The 16,769-nt window shown below is 44.9% G+C and overlaps 1 protein-coding gene across 3 annotated transcripts in view; it reads left to right on the top strand.

Moving 5' to 3' along the window:
- PCNT (pericentrin) overlaps positions 1-16,769 on the top strand; it is a 176,577-nt gene that overhangs the window by 135,291 nt on the left and 24,517 nt on the right. For all 3 annotated transcript variants that reach the window (XM_034786560.1, XM_034786559.1, XM_034786561.1), the window contains 4 exons: positions 2,006-2,283; positions 2,696-2,798; positions 8,888-9,058; positions 10,215-10,379. In XM_034786560.1, the coding sequence (XP_034642451.1) occupies positions 2,006-2,283; positions 2,696-2,798; positions 8,888-9,058; positions 10,215-10,379 (717 nt within the window). The remainder of the gene's footprint in view (positions 1-2,005; positions 2,284-2,695; positions 2,799-8,887; positions 9,059-10,214; positions 10,380-16,769) is intronic.

Raw genomic sequence — 16,769 nt, 5'->3', positions numbered from 1 at the left:
TTTTGCTATACTATATGGTAGATCACAATATGTAGAATATATTATTTACTAGAGCTTGTGTCAAGTATTTCATTTGTGGAACTGGTCAGAAAACCTTTGAGGGAGCCATTTTCTGTAGAAAATGCAGTTCTGTTGAAATCAAAATGCTTTGTGAAATCGTGTTAAAGTTCACCAATAGTTTGTTTCACAGAAAAAAAGGAGAAAAGTTCCAACGGTATCCCATTCTGACTGTCAAACATTTCATTTTGATTTTTCCTTTTTAAGCGAATTTGTTTTGAATTTTTATTTTGTATATTAATATATATTGTAGTATAAAATAAAAGTTGAAATCAAAATGAAATGTTTTGATTTTGTTGAAATGAAACATTTTGATCTGAAGTGAATTTCTGGGACAAATTTTCTTTTGTGAAGAATATTGAAATGTTTGGGTTTTGTTCCAAATCAGAGTGAAAACAAATTTCGGAACCTCAGAATTCCCAATGAAATGGAATTTCCATTCTACACACAGCCCTATGTGTTACACTTCAATGGTACATAGAAGTCTCTTACTTTGGAAGTCACTTAAAAGCCCACCTTAGGGACAATTCCCCATTTCTCAAGACATCTTTGGGCAACCTATGCTGTTTGTGAATTGCCTTGGGTTTGGGTAGTACGTTGTCCATGTGACCACAGGGTTCCTTGATGATGTTGAGCAAATCTGGGCACATGGGGGGGAGTCGGAGTGGGATCTTCATCCTTGGAGTGGAAAAGGCATCTAGTGTTGACCACATTTCTCCTCTGCTGATCAATCCAGAGTCTTGGAGACTGTTAATTTAAAAAGTAGAAGTCCTCTGTGCTGAAAGGGCAAGAGTGACTTGCTCAGGTTCATCATTGTCCCTTCCGTCCTCAGAGTCCTCTCCCTCCTCTGATGGACATTTCTCTCCTTGGTTTTCAGACTGTGATTGCTGTCTCCAGCAGGACTAGGAAAACAAAGGAGAGAGAGAGAGAGAGAGTGTGTGTGTGTGTGTGTCTGTTGATTTTTTGTTGGGTGAGTTGTTTTTTTTTTGATGGCTGCGGAGTTCCTCTGTTGAAGTGAAGCACTGAGGTGGGACTTGTCTTTGTGACCCTGCCTCCTTCTGGAAAATCTCTTAGGGGGAGGGGAGTGTAAGTGCAGGCTGTTCTCAGGAGTGTTTACCACACTAAGATTTTTCTCCGTTGTCCTTGTCCGAGGAAGGAGATGAAGGGATAGGGAGTGGCTATAAGGGGGTTATAGGAAAAATGACCCCTTGAGCAGGATCCCTGTGCAGCCAGCTGCTCCTGAGGCTTTGTTTGCTTTGATAGAGTGCGGAGGGCGCATACCTGCATGTAGCACGGTGCACAGGTTCTCATAGTAGGTCATGTGCATTGCCTGGAATCCAGCTGCAGTGAACAAGTCTGATCTTGCTCCTGCACAGTTTTTGAATGGGAAAGGGCTCCGAGGTTCAACCCTAGTATATGGAGAAGTGACCCTGGGTCAGGAGGGGCAAAATATCCCAGCTTCTGCCTGAGAAAGCACATTCTGTGCACAACCTCCCTGTCCTTGGGAAGGACTGCAGCCACCATCAGAGAGCAGAAAACGGAACCTGCTGGTTCAGAGGTAAATAAGCAGGAGATTTGAGGGCCAGGCTGCATTGAGGGGATGGTTCTGATGCCAGAATTGTCTTTGGAAGAGTCTCTCTCTCTCTCTCTCTCTCTCTCTCTCTCTCCTGTCTGTGGCAGAAGAGTAATTCTATGTGCAGGGGACTGAAGCAGAAATTAATATTTTAATTTTAACTTTTTTTAAGTGAAAACAATTAGACAGGGACCCTCCTCCTTGCAGTATTCTCTGGCTATCTGGTCTCAAAGGCTTGTTCTACATAGTTCTATCAGCAAGGGTGCACATCTTAGGGAGAGCTGTGGTTGTTACTTAGTAATATCTATCAGTGTGGTGTTTACTGGCAGTCTGTACATGTAAATTACCGATGACTTCTTATTCTTATTCCGATAGCATGAATTGGAGTTGCAGCACCAGAGGGATGAACACAGAATCAAGGAGCTCCAGCAGACACTGGCAGAATTAGAGAAACAAGAAAGAAATCTTGCCTCTCAGAAAAGTCAGCGAGAGCTTTCTTCATGTCCTATAAAAAATGATTATAATGCCAACTTGTCCTTAACAACGGAGACTGAAGCATTGCACCTGCAGCAGCAGCAGCTTGAGAAGATAAGGCAACAGTTGCTTTTTGCTGCTGTCCACCTAAATGAGTTCATATATAAAACTGTAGACAAGTGAGTAGTAAGAATATTTAAATCATTTTAAGCTATTGTTCTTTGAAGTAGCTTGCACTGGCCACCGTTGGAGACAGGCTGCTGGACGAGCTGCATCACTGGTCTGATCCAGTATGGCAATTCTTCTATTTCTTAATAGGATTTCTCACTTCTCTGAGTTTGCACAATAAAGGCTCGAGTTTCAAAATGTAGGCCTCTGGGCTAAAACCATATCTGGCACTATTTTGAATTTCCTACCCTAGAAGTTAAGAAACATTGCTACTCTCAGCCCACCACAATTAAATTACGCCTCTAAAGTTCCAGAAGTAAAAAGCTCACTCTAGTAAAAAGTTATAATTAATGTTGTAGTCTTATCTAAAATAACAGCAAACAAAGCCACTTACTGAAAACATTATAATTTTGTATTTAACAGAACAGTAAATGATTGGTCTGCATCAAATGATGAAGCTATAGCATCTTTACTGCATACTTTAAAGGAGCTGAAATCAGAGTTATTGACCTCTTCTACACCTCTGGTAAGGGAGACAACATATATATGTTTTATTTTAATATACTTCTATTTCTGCTTTTGGTTGCAATTTTACATGTAAACTGCAACTTTGTACAACTTACAAAGGAAACTAACTCCTCCCTTCCCTTGGGGACTGAAGGGAGGGGGAACAGTTTAGTCCTTTTATCTTACCTTTGTTATGTTGATGTGTGTTAATCTCTTCGTATGTCTACACTACCTGCCAGATTGGCAGGCAGCGATCGATCCAGCAGGGATTGATTTATCGCGTCTAGTCTAGACACGATAAATCGACCCTGAGCGCTCTCCCATCAACTCCTGTACTCCAGCGCAGTGAGAGGCGCAGGCGGAGTCAATGGGGGAGCGGCAGCAGTCATTATTCACGTAGCTGAAGTTGCATGACTTAGATCGATTCTCCTTCCCCTCCCTCCCCCCAGTGTAGACCAGGCCTTAGACTCTTACTGGCATTGCTATTGCAAAGGCTGCTTCTCAAGTCGGGCAGTTTTTTTCCCCTATGGCACATGTTGCTTCCTGTTTTATAGGCAACCAGAGACGGATTTACCTTTTAGCAAATTTTTCAGTAGTTTTCCAAAAGCACATTTGTGGCTTGAAGTCACAGGAGGAAGGATTTAATTGAAGCATCCATAGTATTTTGGATATTGTATTCAGTCTAGGAATAGTCCAAGACCCAAGTTACCTAGTGCAGAAGAATTTACTGGGTACAAAAATATGTCTCAAACTAAATATAGCTTGAAAATCTTCCAAAAACATTGCCTTGTCATTAAGGTCCTTTCCCTAAGTCATATTTCAATCCAGTTCCGTGTAAATGAAGAAGGAGATCCCCTAAACCCAACCTGCCTAGCCTTTCTTAACTGCTTTAAACAAAAAAGCCTAAACTTGACTTTGTGGCTGTAGTCTGCCTTTACCACTCTTTCAATAACATGCTCCTAGAAAAACCTTGTGAGAAATATTTGAAGATGACTTTTGAGAACCTATCCCTCTGACTCAAAATCTCTGAGTGTGGTTATTAGACCAGTGCTACAGAGCACAGTCTGAGAAGAAAGCTTGCTGTTTCTCCATGAAGAGCTGGTCACCTACTGCCAATTCTCATTGTTTCCAACTGCTTAATCATATTAAAAGAAACAAAAAACCCACAATACTTTCCTTTTATTACTTTTCAAGTAAGTAATTGCTGTAGTTGTCAAAGGGATGTTGTTGATCATAATGGGAAGGTTGGTGGAATGTGTGATTGTGACTGGAAGGAGAATACTCCATGAGACAGTCATAGAATCATAGAAATGGATGATTGGAAGGGACCTCTAGAGGCCAGCTTGTCAACCCCCTTGCATTGTGGCAGAACCAAATGTGCCTAGGCCATCCCTGACAGATGTAGGTCCAACCTCTTCTTAAAAACCTCCAGTGATGGGGATTCCCCAACCTTCTTCGGAAGTCTATTCTAATACTTAAGTCTTTCTAACTATAAGGATAGTTTCCTTATATCGTGCTTAACTCCTTGCTGGAGATTAAGCACATTACTTCTTGTCCTATCTTCAGTGGACATGAAGAACAGTTGATCATCATTCTCTTTATAAAAGCCCTCAACACATTTGAAGACTATCATCAGGTCTCTCCTCATTGTTCTTTTCTCAAGACTAAATATGTCCATGTTCTTTAACTATTCCTCATAGGTCAGTGGTCCGTGGGGTCCCGTGGCTGAAGTCTAGAGCCCCAACACCCGTGGCGGGGCTCGCAGCAGCTGGGAGCTGCAGGGTTGCAACCCTGAGCCCTGTACTAAATCCAAGAGCCCTGATACTGCCATAGGGCTGAAGCCTCAAGGCCTGGTGCTGTGGGAGGGGGGAGGGGTAGCAGCCGGGAGCCCACGGGCTCAAGCCCTAAGCCTCGGTGCTGCTGTGGGGCTGAAGCCTCAAGCCCTGGGGCGGGGGTTGGGGATGGTAGCAGCCAGGAGCCATGGGCTGAAGCCTTGAGCCCCAGTGCTGCGGCGCGGTTGAAGCCGCGGTGCGGCGGGCTGAAGCTGGGAGCTGTGGCTGAAACCCAGAGTCCGCCTGCCTCCACAGGGCTAAAGCTGGGAGCCAGGGCTTGAATCTGAGACCCAGTGACCATGCTGAAGCTAGTCGGAGGCTGCAGCCTTGGGCCCTGCAGGTGAAGCGCTGCCCCCCAGCAGGCTGAAGCTCAAGCTCCAGCTTCCTGCGCAGAAGGTCAGGGCTCAGACTTCCGAGTCAGCCCCTGGGGTGGGGGTGACCCAGCCTATCAGGTGAGCCTTAAGGCCTTCTGGCCCAGCTCTGGCTCTGCCCCCAGTGACTTTGCATGCAAGGGCTCACTCCTTGGTTTCTACCCTTAGCCCAGTGAGTTTGACGCTAGCCTTGCAAGTTAGCTAGTTCCCTTTACTGGTTGTAAAGGAGCTAGTTCAACAGGAGTAGGACAAGTTCCACAGCACAGGGAAAAAAATTGTAAGTGAAAATAATAAGTACCAGATATGGATAAATTTTTAATTCGACCATCAGCTTCAAAACAACAAAATCCACAGGGCGATGATGCCGAACTTCCTTCAACAAGTTCGACCACCATAATGCCTGAAGAACGTAAAGGAAGTGATGTGAGTAAGAAACATAAAGCCGCTATTAACCTCACAAAATTTAGGAAATACAAAGACAGGTATTTGAATTTTGGTTTTATTTATTCCGGAAGTGGAGGTATCACTCAACTGCAGTGTGTAATTTGTGCACAAGTATTGTCCAATGAATGTTTGAAACTCTCCAAATTAGAGGCATTTAATTACAAAACATGACATCTATAAGGATAAGCACTGTTCATTTTTTGAACGAAAGGCCAAGGAACTGCGTGATACTAAAGCAGTAATGAAATCCACAACTAATGCAGATAAAAAGCTTTTAAGGTCATCCTACATAGTGGCACAGAAAATTGCAAAAACAAAAAAATCATATACAATTGCTGAGATTTTGATAATGCCATGTGTTATGGAAGTAACAAGGGAAGTGTTTGGAGAGAAGGCGGCCAAGGTACTGACAAAAATACCGACGTCAAATGACACTGTCAGATGACAGATCATTTCTATGTCAAAAGACACAGTTTCTCAGGGTATTGATCGGCTGCGTGACAATGATTTTGCTATACAACTAGATGAATCCACAGACATTTCAAAAATGTCCCATTTACTTGCCTATGTTCGGGATGTGTGGAATAAGGAAATAAAGGAAGACTTTTTGTTCCTCAAAGAGCTCAAGACAACAAAAGCAGACGACATTTTCAAACTGTTGGATGATTTGATGATTTCAGCAGAAATCAGCTGGACTGATTGCATTGGGGTCTGCAGTGAGTGAGCCGCAGCAATGACCGGAAAGCATTCTCGTGTTGTGCAAAATAAAAGTCTCTGCATCTTGTGCTATTTGGGGACACAGCTTTTTACACCGAGAAGCGCTTGTTGCAAAAGATACTGAACCAGGTCTTCACAGGGTTCTGAATACCACAGTAACACTTGTTAATTTTATGAAATCCAGAGCAACAAACTCCAGGTCTTTTGCTGCACTTTGTGAGGAAGTGGGTGCAGAGCACCATTCCTTGCTTCTGCATACAGAGGTGAGATGGCTATCTCAAGGCAGAATGCTTTCCCGTATATTTAATCTCAAGGAAGAGTTATGTGCTTTCTTAGTTGATAAGAAAGCTGAATTTGCCAAAGTGCTGAAAGATGATGTGTGGCTGGCAAAACTGAGTTATCTCGCAGACATATTCAGTGAAATGAATAAACTGAATAAAGCTATGCAATGTGGGAAAACTAATTTTATTGCCCAGCGTGAAAGAATCGAGGCATTCAAAAGAAAACTACAATTTTGGAAAGTTCGTGTCTGTGGGGGCACTACTGTTATGTTTGAGCTCTTACATTCTTTCATTCAGGAACAAAACATTGACTTTGACATAATTAAACCTCAGCTAACAGCACATCTGTCTGGTCTGCTTAACAAATGTAATGCTTATTTTCCCTCACTCACAACAGAACAAGCTGCTACAGTCGTGGACTACAAACCCTTTCAGTAAAAACATTGAAGCTAAGCTTCCATCCGATGTTCCATCAAAATTGTTGGAAGAGCTCATTGACATTTCATCAGACCGCTTCCTCAGAACCAGGTTCAAAGAAATGCCGCTGGAGAAATTTTGGTGCGAGTGTTCCGATGAATACATCACTGCCTCTTCTGCAGCGCTGAAATTTTTGACTCCCTTTAGTACCACTTACATGTGCAAAGCTAGACTTTTCAGCCATGACATCAATGAAAACAAAGTACCGAACCAAGATGAACACTGACCATGACGTGCGCGTGGGCTTGTCAAAGACACCCCCACGTCTTGACAGAATTGTTGATCAGCACCAACAAGAAGTTTCACACTGAGTAAATAAAAAATAATATTCAGTTTATTTTTGTGCCCATATTGTCCTTTTTTATATATATTTTCTCTGTGTGTGTTTAACTGTATAACAATCCATTTAATACAGCTTTTAATCTCTGGGATGTGGAGAAAAACCATTGTTGTGGCACAGTTGGGCCTTGGAATTTTTGTAGCATTGTCGGGGGGCCTCGGAAAGAAAAAAGGTTGAGAACCCCTGTCATGTTTTCTAAACCTTTTATCATTCATGTTGCTCTTCTTGGGACTCTCTCCAGTTTTCCGCATCTTTCTTAGTGTGGTGCTCAAAACTGGACACACTACTCGAGGTGAGACCTAACCAGTGTGGAGTCAAGCCGAACAGTTACCTCCTGTGTCTTCTATACAGCAATCCTGTTAATACACCTCATAATGCCATAGCTACGCCAATATATCTCTGTTGTGTAAACTAAGCCTGAATAATGTGCCATATCTTCAGCTGCTGTATATAAGAAAAACTCCATTGAAGTCAGTAGGTCTGATTCTCATTTATATGAAGATTTCTTTATGCCTCTCTCTGTGTAAAGCAGCCTTACAATAGGTACAAATATAATTTATTCCTGTTTTAAGGCTCCTTTATGCTGCCAGGATAGTATAAAGTGACCCTTAGAGTAAATAATAACTGGCTCCAAAATTATCTACAATGACTTACACCAGTTTAGGATCTGGCCCAAAGAGTCTAGTTTTTGTTTTGTGGCACAATTCCCCCTTAGAGATCCATGTTAAATTGATGCATCTGGGATGGCAATGGCTGGCCTCCCCCATCACTGCACCCCCGCAAAAAAGATTTTTTGTGTGCCTCATGTACACATACGTCCATAGTGGTGTTGTAATGAAGTTCTTCACCTCTAATTTTCTTGTGGTTTTTCAAAGGAAATTGCAATAGTGTACATTTTAAATAAATGGATCCACATAAAGTTATTTGAATATGCAAAATTCCAGGTACACCACAATGCAGTACATAATTTAAAAAGTCAATAGAAAATTGTTTACTGTGCATATGGCAGCTTTGGTCTCGTTTTGATTGTTGGGTATAGTGTGCGGATGCTGGCTGGTGGTGATGGCCTATGCTATACAAGAGGTAAGACTAAATCTGATGGGCCCTTCTGGCCTGAAACTCTGACTCAATGTAATACTGTTTTAAAAAAAAAAAAAAAAAAAAAATTCTAAGAGAACAAAGGTATTGTTTATAAGCTCTTTCTAATAAATTTCAATACTTTAGTTTTGCTGTGTTTTGTTTTATAGTCATATTTTTATTTTAAGTGCTTGAATAGTCGAACTAGTGGGAAAGTGTGAATTTTTTTTAACATTTTTAACATTTTTTGGGGAATTTCATTGAAATTTTTCACAATAAATAATTCTGACAAACTATAACTGGTCGAAACCTTTCAAAAATTCGCACAAATTGTTTCTTTTTTCCAATTTTCTCCTTTCAATTTGTCAAAAAGTTGATAGTTGGAAGGTTTCTGCCAGCTCTATAAAATGGCTGGTTTAGCCTGTTTCTCAACTGTGTTTTTTATAGAGGAGAAGAGCACTTCATGCTTTGCCTCCTTCTACTGTAAAATTTAAAAATGAAAATTCCTGGACTCTGGTTTATTGCTTGGTGAAGCTCTCAAATTTGTTTTTCCCCAATTTTTTAAAAAGAAACCACTGCAAGGTTCAGTTTCTCTGGTAGACTTGTTGTTGAAAGAAAATGGAGAGCTTACGAAGTCTGTAACAACACTGACAGAGGAGAAATTAGAATTAAGAGCAGCGATTTCTCAACTTCAGAAGAATCTTCAGCAGCAGCATCATAGGGGAATTGGTAACAGACAGGTATATATTCATTTTTATTTGACTTATATTTTTCTCTTTGCTGTCACACAGCTGTATATGTGGCAGGAGACTGAAAGCAACTACCTGCTGGCCTGATGCTAATAAAATACCAATATGCTAGACCTGCATGGATTAGTACATATTGGGGTTTGCTGTGTACCAGATATGCTGTGCCCTTCATTGTCCGAAGTGTGATAGTATCTACTGGTATATGAACTGATTATTGAGAAATAATGCCATGCACACTGATAAAGCTCAAATCTGCACAAACAGCAGCTCTTCTGCCAAGTAACATGGGTCACTGTCAGCATGACACCTTGGTGCCATGTTCTGTGCCCTGCTTTCTTGATGAACATAAACTCCAGTTCAAAGTATTTGACCTAGCTATCTGAGAGATTTCCCCATCCTTTGTTGCCATACCCTATTGTGATAGTATCAGAGGGGTAGCCGTGTTAGAATGGATGTGTAAAAAGTGACAGAGTCCTGTGGCACCTTATAGACTAACAGACATATTGGAGCATAAGCTTTTGTGGGTGAATATCCACTTCGTCAGATAGAACTATTGTGATAGTTACACTTCCATTCCAACCCTGGAAGTGTTAACCAGTAGAAGGACGCTTGTGAGCTCAAGAGACTGATCTTTCACTGGAGCTGGACCTGGAGCAGGGAACTCATTCCCACAAGAGATGAGTGACCATATGAGATGAGAATAACCGCTCTCAGAATTAAGTGCAAAACCCACTTTTTCAAATTCCTATGTAATTTCTATGCATGTACATAGCATACAAAAACTATAAGCAAATCAATCTATTTTTGCTACAGGCTGGGAAGGAAGACCAAGAGATTAGTATTTCTATTTTTAAACATTTTGGAGTCTCTCTGGTATTAAGGTGAATGGGAGCCATATAAACTAATAAGACTAAGATTTTTAGGCAAGGACTGTCTAATTTTCTTTACCTGTTAACATGGACTGAAGGTCTACTTGAAATTCCCATTCTATCTGGATAACATCTTGTTACTGCTGGAAATTTCCAGTATGGTTATTCTGGCATTTTAGTTTTTCCATAAAGTCAATTTACTGTTGAATTTGACTTAAAACAGCTTTTATATTCCTTGATGGTTATTTTATATTCTTTCTTTGAATTTAATTTTTTAGATCCGCTGTACAGATGATGCTCACTCCGTCCAGGGATCAGAAAGGGCTTCCTGGCAGCGAGAAAAAACTCTTTTGCAGAATGCTTTGAAACAGGCAGAATCTGAGCTCGCTAAAGCTACTGTTGAAATAGAAAACAAGCCAGTTATGGAAACTTCCAACCCAAAGGTAAAATGGATGATGCAAAATATGATTAGAAATGCACTCTGGAGATCACTCCGGTTGCTAGACCCAAGACCACAGAGAATTTACCTTTACCCATATTTTCATATGCCTATGGTACAGATTTGTTGTGAAATAATGTTTGGAAACCGCTTTAAGATTCTCCTCAAAATGTGATGAGACACTTATTTTACCTATTATTCATGTCTCAGAATTAATGTGTGACACTTCTACAAGATGGAATGATATTTCTTACATATAGTTGGATTGGATGCACATTGTAATTTTTTCAGGAAAAAACATCCTGAGCCTGACTTTGTAAGATAACCACATAAAAACGGCCATGCTGGGTCAGGCCAATGGTCCACCTAGTCCAGTATTTGTCTTCTGACAGTGGCCAGTGCCAAGTGCTTCAGAGGGAAAGAACAGAACAAGGCAGTTATCTTCAGTCCCAGCTTCTGGTAGTCAGAGATTTAGGGGGAGACAGAGCACAGGGTTGTGTCCCTGACCATCTTGGCTAATGGTCAGCCATTGATAAACCTGTCCTCCATGAACTTATCTAATTCTTTTTTTAACCCAGTTGTACTTTTAGCCTTCACAACATCCCCTGACAATGAGTTCCACAAGCAGACTGTGCACTGTGTGAAGAAGTATTCCCTTTTGTTCGGCGTAAACATGCTGCCTATTAATTTCATAGGGTGACCCCTGGTTCTTGTGTTATGGGAGGGGGTAAATAACACTTCCTTAGTCACAATCTCCACACTAGTCATGACTTTATAGACCTCTATCATAACTGCCATTAGTCATCTCTTTTCTAAGCTCAACAGTCCCAGTCTTGTTGATCTGTCTGCATGTGGAATCTATTCCATACCCCTAATCATTTTTGTTGCCCTTCTCTGTACTTTTTTCCAATTCTGATATATTTTTGGGGATGGGGGCGACCAGAACTGCACACAGTATTTAAGGTGTGGACATACCTTGAATATACAAGCATGTTTGCAAGTATCTAATTTATTTTTACAAATCCCATGACTTCTTGTTTAAATTAGGTAGTTGGGGGCAAATGTGGCTATCTTGGTCATAACTGGCCAAATATGTTTGCACATCCTGGTTTAGTTCATGCAACTGTGGCATTTTTGTGCATAAATCTGCCATGCCTAAATGTGTGTATTCCATTGAACACACAGATTTTTCAGGATTAGACTTGTTAAATTATTTAGTGAGAATCCCATTCCCCCAGCCAATGCATTCTCATTTCCTATATTTTGTTCTGGAGTATTTTACAGAAATGTTTCTTTAAATAATTGTAGCAGAGGGCTTGGAGGGCTGGGTGGCCTAGTGGTTGGAGCGCTTGCTTTCCAGCCCCCTGCTTGGTCAAGGTGTCTCAGTCTTTAAGGCTGCAGGGGAGCTAGGAGGAGCCAGGCCCTCCCACTTCATCTGTATCAGCTCAGGATCCTTTGGAAGTCAACCCCAGAGTAAGGGACCTACTAGTGGGAGTCTACATCCGCTGTCCTGGGCTACTCCCTACTGTTGCCCCTTCAGTTTGGGCGTGGCCCCTTTAATCCACGTTGCAGTGGTGGCTTGTCTCTAGTAGTGCCCCTCATAGATTCTGGGTGGCGTCCTGTTGCAGTCCCAGGGCAGCTGTAAGGTGTGGCAGGGTCGGAACCTTCTTTCATCCTGGTCCGTCTTAAGCCAGCTGCTCCTAGGCCTCTGCCTCAGGCCTGGTCTACACTACGGGTTTAGGTCGACTTTAGCAGCGTTAAACCGAATTAAGCCTGGACACGTCCACACAACGAGGCCCTTTCTTTCGACTTAAAGGGCCCTTTAAACCGGTTTCTTTACACCACCTCCGACGAGGGGATTAGCGATAAAACCGGCCTTTGCGGGTCGGAATTGGGGTAGTGTGGACGGAATTCGATGTTATTGGCCTCCGGGAGCTATCCCACAGTGCTTCATTGTGACCGCTCTGGACAGCGCTCTCAACTCAGATGCACTGACCAGGTAGACAGGAAAAGACCCGCGAAGGTTTGAATTTCATTTCCTGTTTGCCCAGCGTGGAGAGCACAGGTGACCACGCAGAGCTCATCAGCACAGGTAACCGTCATGGAGTCCTCCCAGGATCGCAAAAGAGCTCCAGCATGGACCGAACGGGAGGTACGAGATCTGCTCGCCATATGGGGAGATGAAGCAGTGATAGCTGAACTCCGTAGCAGTAAAAGAAATGGAAAAGTATTAGAAAAGATCTCCAAGGCCATGAAGGACCGAGGCCATAACAGGGACACACAGCAGTGCCGCGTGAAAATTAAGGAGCTAAGGCAAGCCTACCACAAAGCCAGAGAAGCAAACGGAAGGTCCGGGGCAGAGCCGCAAACTTGCCGCTACTACGCGGAGCTGCATGCGATCCTAGGGGGTGCAGCCACCACTACCCCAACCGTGTGCTATGACTCTCTCACTGGAGAAACACACAGGGAAGACGGTTCGGGGAACGAGGAAGATGACGATGGAGGTACTGTAGGTAGCTCACAGCAGCAAGGAAGCGGAGAAACCGGTTTCCCCAACAGCCAGGATATGTTTCTGACACTGGACCTGGAACCAGTAACCCCCGAACTCACCCAAGACCCTCAGGGCACACAGGAGACCTCTGGTGAGTGTAACTTTGTAAATATTTGTAAACATTACAAAAAAAAAGCAAGCAAGTCTGTTAACGTGTATGGGGATGGAGCGGAAATCCTCCAGGGACATCTCCAGAAAGCTCTCCTGGTTGAAATGGGGTGATTTTATTAAGGGGGACATTCAGAGGTGCCCGTTCCTGCTATTCGGACCAGAAATGTTCCCCGCTGTTAACCACGCGGTGGGGGGGAGGGGTGAAGTGATCATCCCAGAGAAGCGTGTGTGTGTGGGGGGGGGTGGTTTACTTGTGTTTGTGCCGCATGTTAACCGGGAAACCGCAGCCCCCTCCTTTTACATTGAAACCCCATTTTAAATGGACAACCCAATTCATCCTTGAGATGGGAAATGCGCTGCTGTTTGCAACCTTTCCCGCATGTTAAGAAGGTTAAATAAGCCAAAACACTGTGGCCTACGATGGCTGCCTGCAAGCCGAAATATGCGACCTTGTAATGAAAGAGTGTACCCATTGTTCCCTAAAATGTGTCTTTTTTAACCACCTCTCCCTTCTCCTCCACCAGCTGCAAATGTTTCTCCTTCGCAGAGGCTCGTGAACATTAGAAAGAGAAAACGTAAGACGAGGGACGAGATGTTCACGGAGCTGCAGATGTCCTCCCACGCTGATAGAGCACAGCAGAATGCGTGGAGGCAGTCAATGTCGGAGATGAGAAAAGCCCAACATGAACGAGAGGAGAGGTGGCGGGCTGAAGACGATAGGTGGCGTCAGCTTGCAGACAGACGGCAAGAGGCAATGGTCCGTCTGCTGGAGCATCAAAGTGATATGCTCGAGCGTATGGTTGAGTTGCAGGAAAGGCAGCAGGAGCAGAGACCGCCGCTACAGCCCCTGTGTAACCAACAGCCCTCCTCCCCAAGTTCCATAGCCTCGTCACCCAGACGCCCAAGAACACGGTGGGGGGGCCTCCGTCCACCCAGTCACTCCACCCCAGATGATCGCCCAAGCATCAGAAGGCTGGGCTTCAATAAGAGTTAAAGTTTTAAAATGCAGTGTGTCCTTTTCCATCCCTCCTCCCCCACCCATCCCTGCTACCTTGGCAATTATCCCCCTACCTCTGTAAGGAACTAATAAAGAATGCATGAATGTGAAAAAACAATGACTTTATTGCCTCTGCAAGCGGGAGGGGAGGGGAGGGTGGGGTGGGGTGGTTGGTTTACAGGGAAGTAGAGTGAACCGGGTGGGGGGGGGGGGGTTGGAGGGTTCATCAAGGAGAAACAAACAGAAGTTTCACACAGTAGCCTGGCCAGTCACAAAACTCGTTTTCAAAGCTTCTCTGATGCGCACCGCGCCCTGCTGTGCTCCTCTAACCGCCCTGGTGTCTGGCTGCGCGTAATCAGCGGCCAGGCGAGTTGCCTCAACCTCCCACCCCGCCATAAATGTCTCCCCCTTACTCTCACAGATATTGTGGAGCGCACAGCAAGCAGCAATAACAATGGGGATATTCTTTTCGCTGAGGTCTGAGCGAGTCAGTAAGCTGCGCCAGCGCGCTTTTAAACGTCCAAATGCACATTCCACCACCATTCGGCACTTGCTCAGCCTGTAGTTGAACAGGTCCTGACTCCTGTCCAGGCTGCCTGTGTATGGCTTCATGAGCCATGGCATTAAGGGGTAGGCTGGGTCCCCAAGGATCACGATAGGCATTTCAACATCCCCAATGGTCACTTTCTGGTCCGGGAAGAAAGTCCCTTCCTCCAGCTTTCGAAACAGAGCAGAGTTCCTGAAGACGCGAGCATCATGTACCTTTCCCGGCCATCCCACGTTGATGTTGGTGAAACGTCCCTTGTGATCCACCAGGGCTTGCAGCAGCATTGAAAAGTACCCCTTGCGGTTTATGTAGTCGGTGGCTTGGTGCTCCGGTGACAAGATAGGGATATGGGTTCCGTCTATGGCCCCGCCACAGTTTGGGAATCCCATTTCAGCAAAACCATCCACTATTGACTGCACGTTGCCCAGAGTCACTACCCTTGCTATCACCAGGTCTTTCATTGCCCTGGCAAATTGGATCACAGCAGCCCCCACAGTAGATTTGCCCACTCCAAATTGATTCCCGACTGACCGGTAGCTGTCTGGCGTTGCAAGCTTCCACAGGGCTATTGCCACTCGCTTCTCAACTGTGAGGGCTGCTCTCATCTTGGTATCCTGGCGTTTCAGGGCAGGGGAAAGCAAGTCACAAAGTTCCATGAAAGTGCCCTTACGCATGCGAAAGTTTCGCAGCCACTGGGAATCGTCCCATACCTGCAGCACGATGCGGTCCCACCAGTCTGTGCTTGTTTCCCGGGCCCAGAATCGGCGTTCCACGGTATCAACCTGCCCCAGTAACACCATGATTTCCACATTGCTGGGGCCTGTGCCTTGTGAGAGGTCTATGGCCATGTCAATTTCCTCATCACTCTCGTCGCTGCGCTGCAATCGCCTCCTCGCCTGGTCCGGGTTTCGCCTTGGCATGTTCTGGCTCTGCATGTACTCCAGGACAATGCGCGTGGTGTTCATAGTGCTCATAATTGCCGCGGTGATCTGAGCGGGCTCCATGATCCCAATGCTAGCTATGGCGCCTGGTCAGAAAAAAGGCGCGAAAGTAGTATCTGATGGACCAGGAGAAGGAGGGCGGGAGGGAGGGAGGGCCGAGTGACGACATGGCGTACAGGTACAGGAACAGGGAGAAACACAAACAACTGTCACACAGAATGGTCCCCCCAAAGATTAAACTGGAAACCCTGGGCTTAGCAGGCCGTTGATTTCACGGAGGAAGGGGAAGCAAATGAACACAGAACAAATCTATTTTTTACATCTTAAGGTGGCAGCCGACGCTGCAGCATGAGTGACAGCCATACCAGTATGACGATGATGGGTACCAATCATAATATGCCATCATCTGCCAAAAGGCAAGGGGCTGCTGCTGTGTAGCAATGCAGCCCCACGTCTGCCAGCCCCACGTCCGCCAGCACCCAGCATCGCCCTCGGCCTCTTCTGGGTGCTTAGCAGACAATATTGGGCAATTGGCAGAAAATAGTATATTATGACTGGTAACCGTCATCATCGAAACAGTAGCATGTCTGCCCAGGTGGCCATGATTGACAGCCATACCAGTACGACGACGACGGGTACCAGTCATAATATACCATCGCCTGCAAGGGGCTGGTGCAATGCAGCACTACGGCTGCCAGCCCCACGGCTATCACTCATGCTACACCGTCTACCGCCAAAAGGCAGTTAGCAGCTGCTGCTGTGTAGCAATGCAGTCCCACGTCTGCCGGCACCCAGAGGACATATGGTGACGGTGAGCTCAGCTGAGCTGAGCGGGCTCCATGCTTGCCGTGGTATGTTGTCTGCACAGGTAACCCAGGTAAAAAGGCGCGAATCTATTGTCTGCCGTTGCTGTGACGAGGGGGGAGGGGCCTGACGACATGTACCCAGAACCGCCCGCGACACTGTTTTGCATCATCCGGGCATTGGGATCTCAACCCAGAATTCAAAGAAAAGGCGCGAACCGCTTCTCGGCTCGAGCTGTGGCGCAAACGTAGTATCTGACGGCCTAGGGGAAGGAGGGAGGGGGGCCGAGTGACGACATGGCGTACAGGCACAGGGAATTAAAATAAAGAACGGTGGCTGTGCATCAGGGAGAGACACAAACAACTGTCACAGACTGGTCCCCCCCAAAGATTAAACTGAAAACCCTGGGCTTAGCAGGCCGTTGATTTGACGGAGGGAGGGGG

The sequence above is a fragment of the Trachemys scripta genome, chromosome 11 (assembly GCF_013100865.1).
Source record: "Trachemys scripta elegans isolate TJP31775 chromosome 11, CAS_Tse_1.0, whole genome shotgun sequence".
Lineage (NCBI taxonomy): Eukaryota > Metazoa > Chordata > Testudines > Emydidae > Trachemys > Trachemys scripta.
The sequence above is the reverse complement of the archived record's forward strand: the minus strand, read 5'-3'. Positions and strand labels throughout refer to the sequence as shown.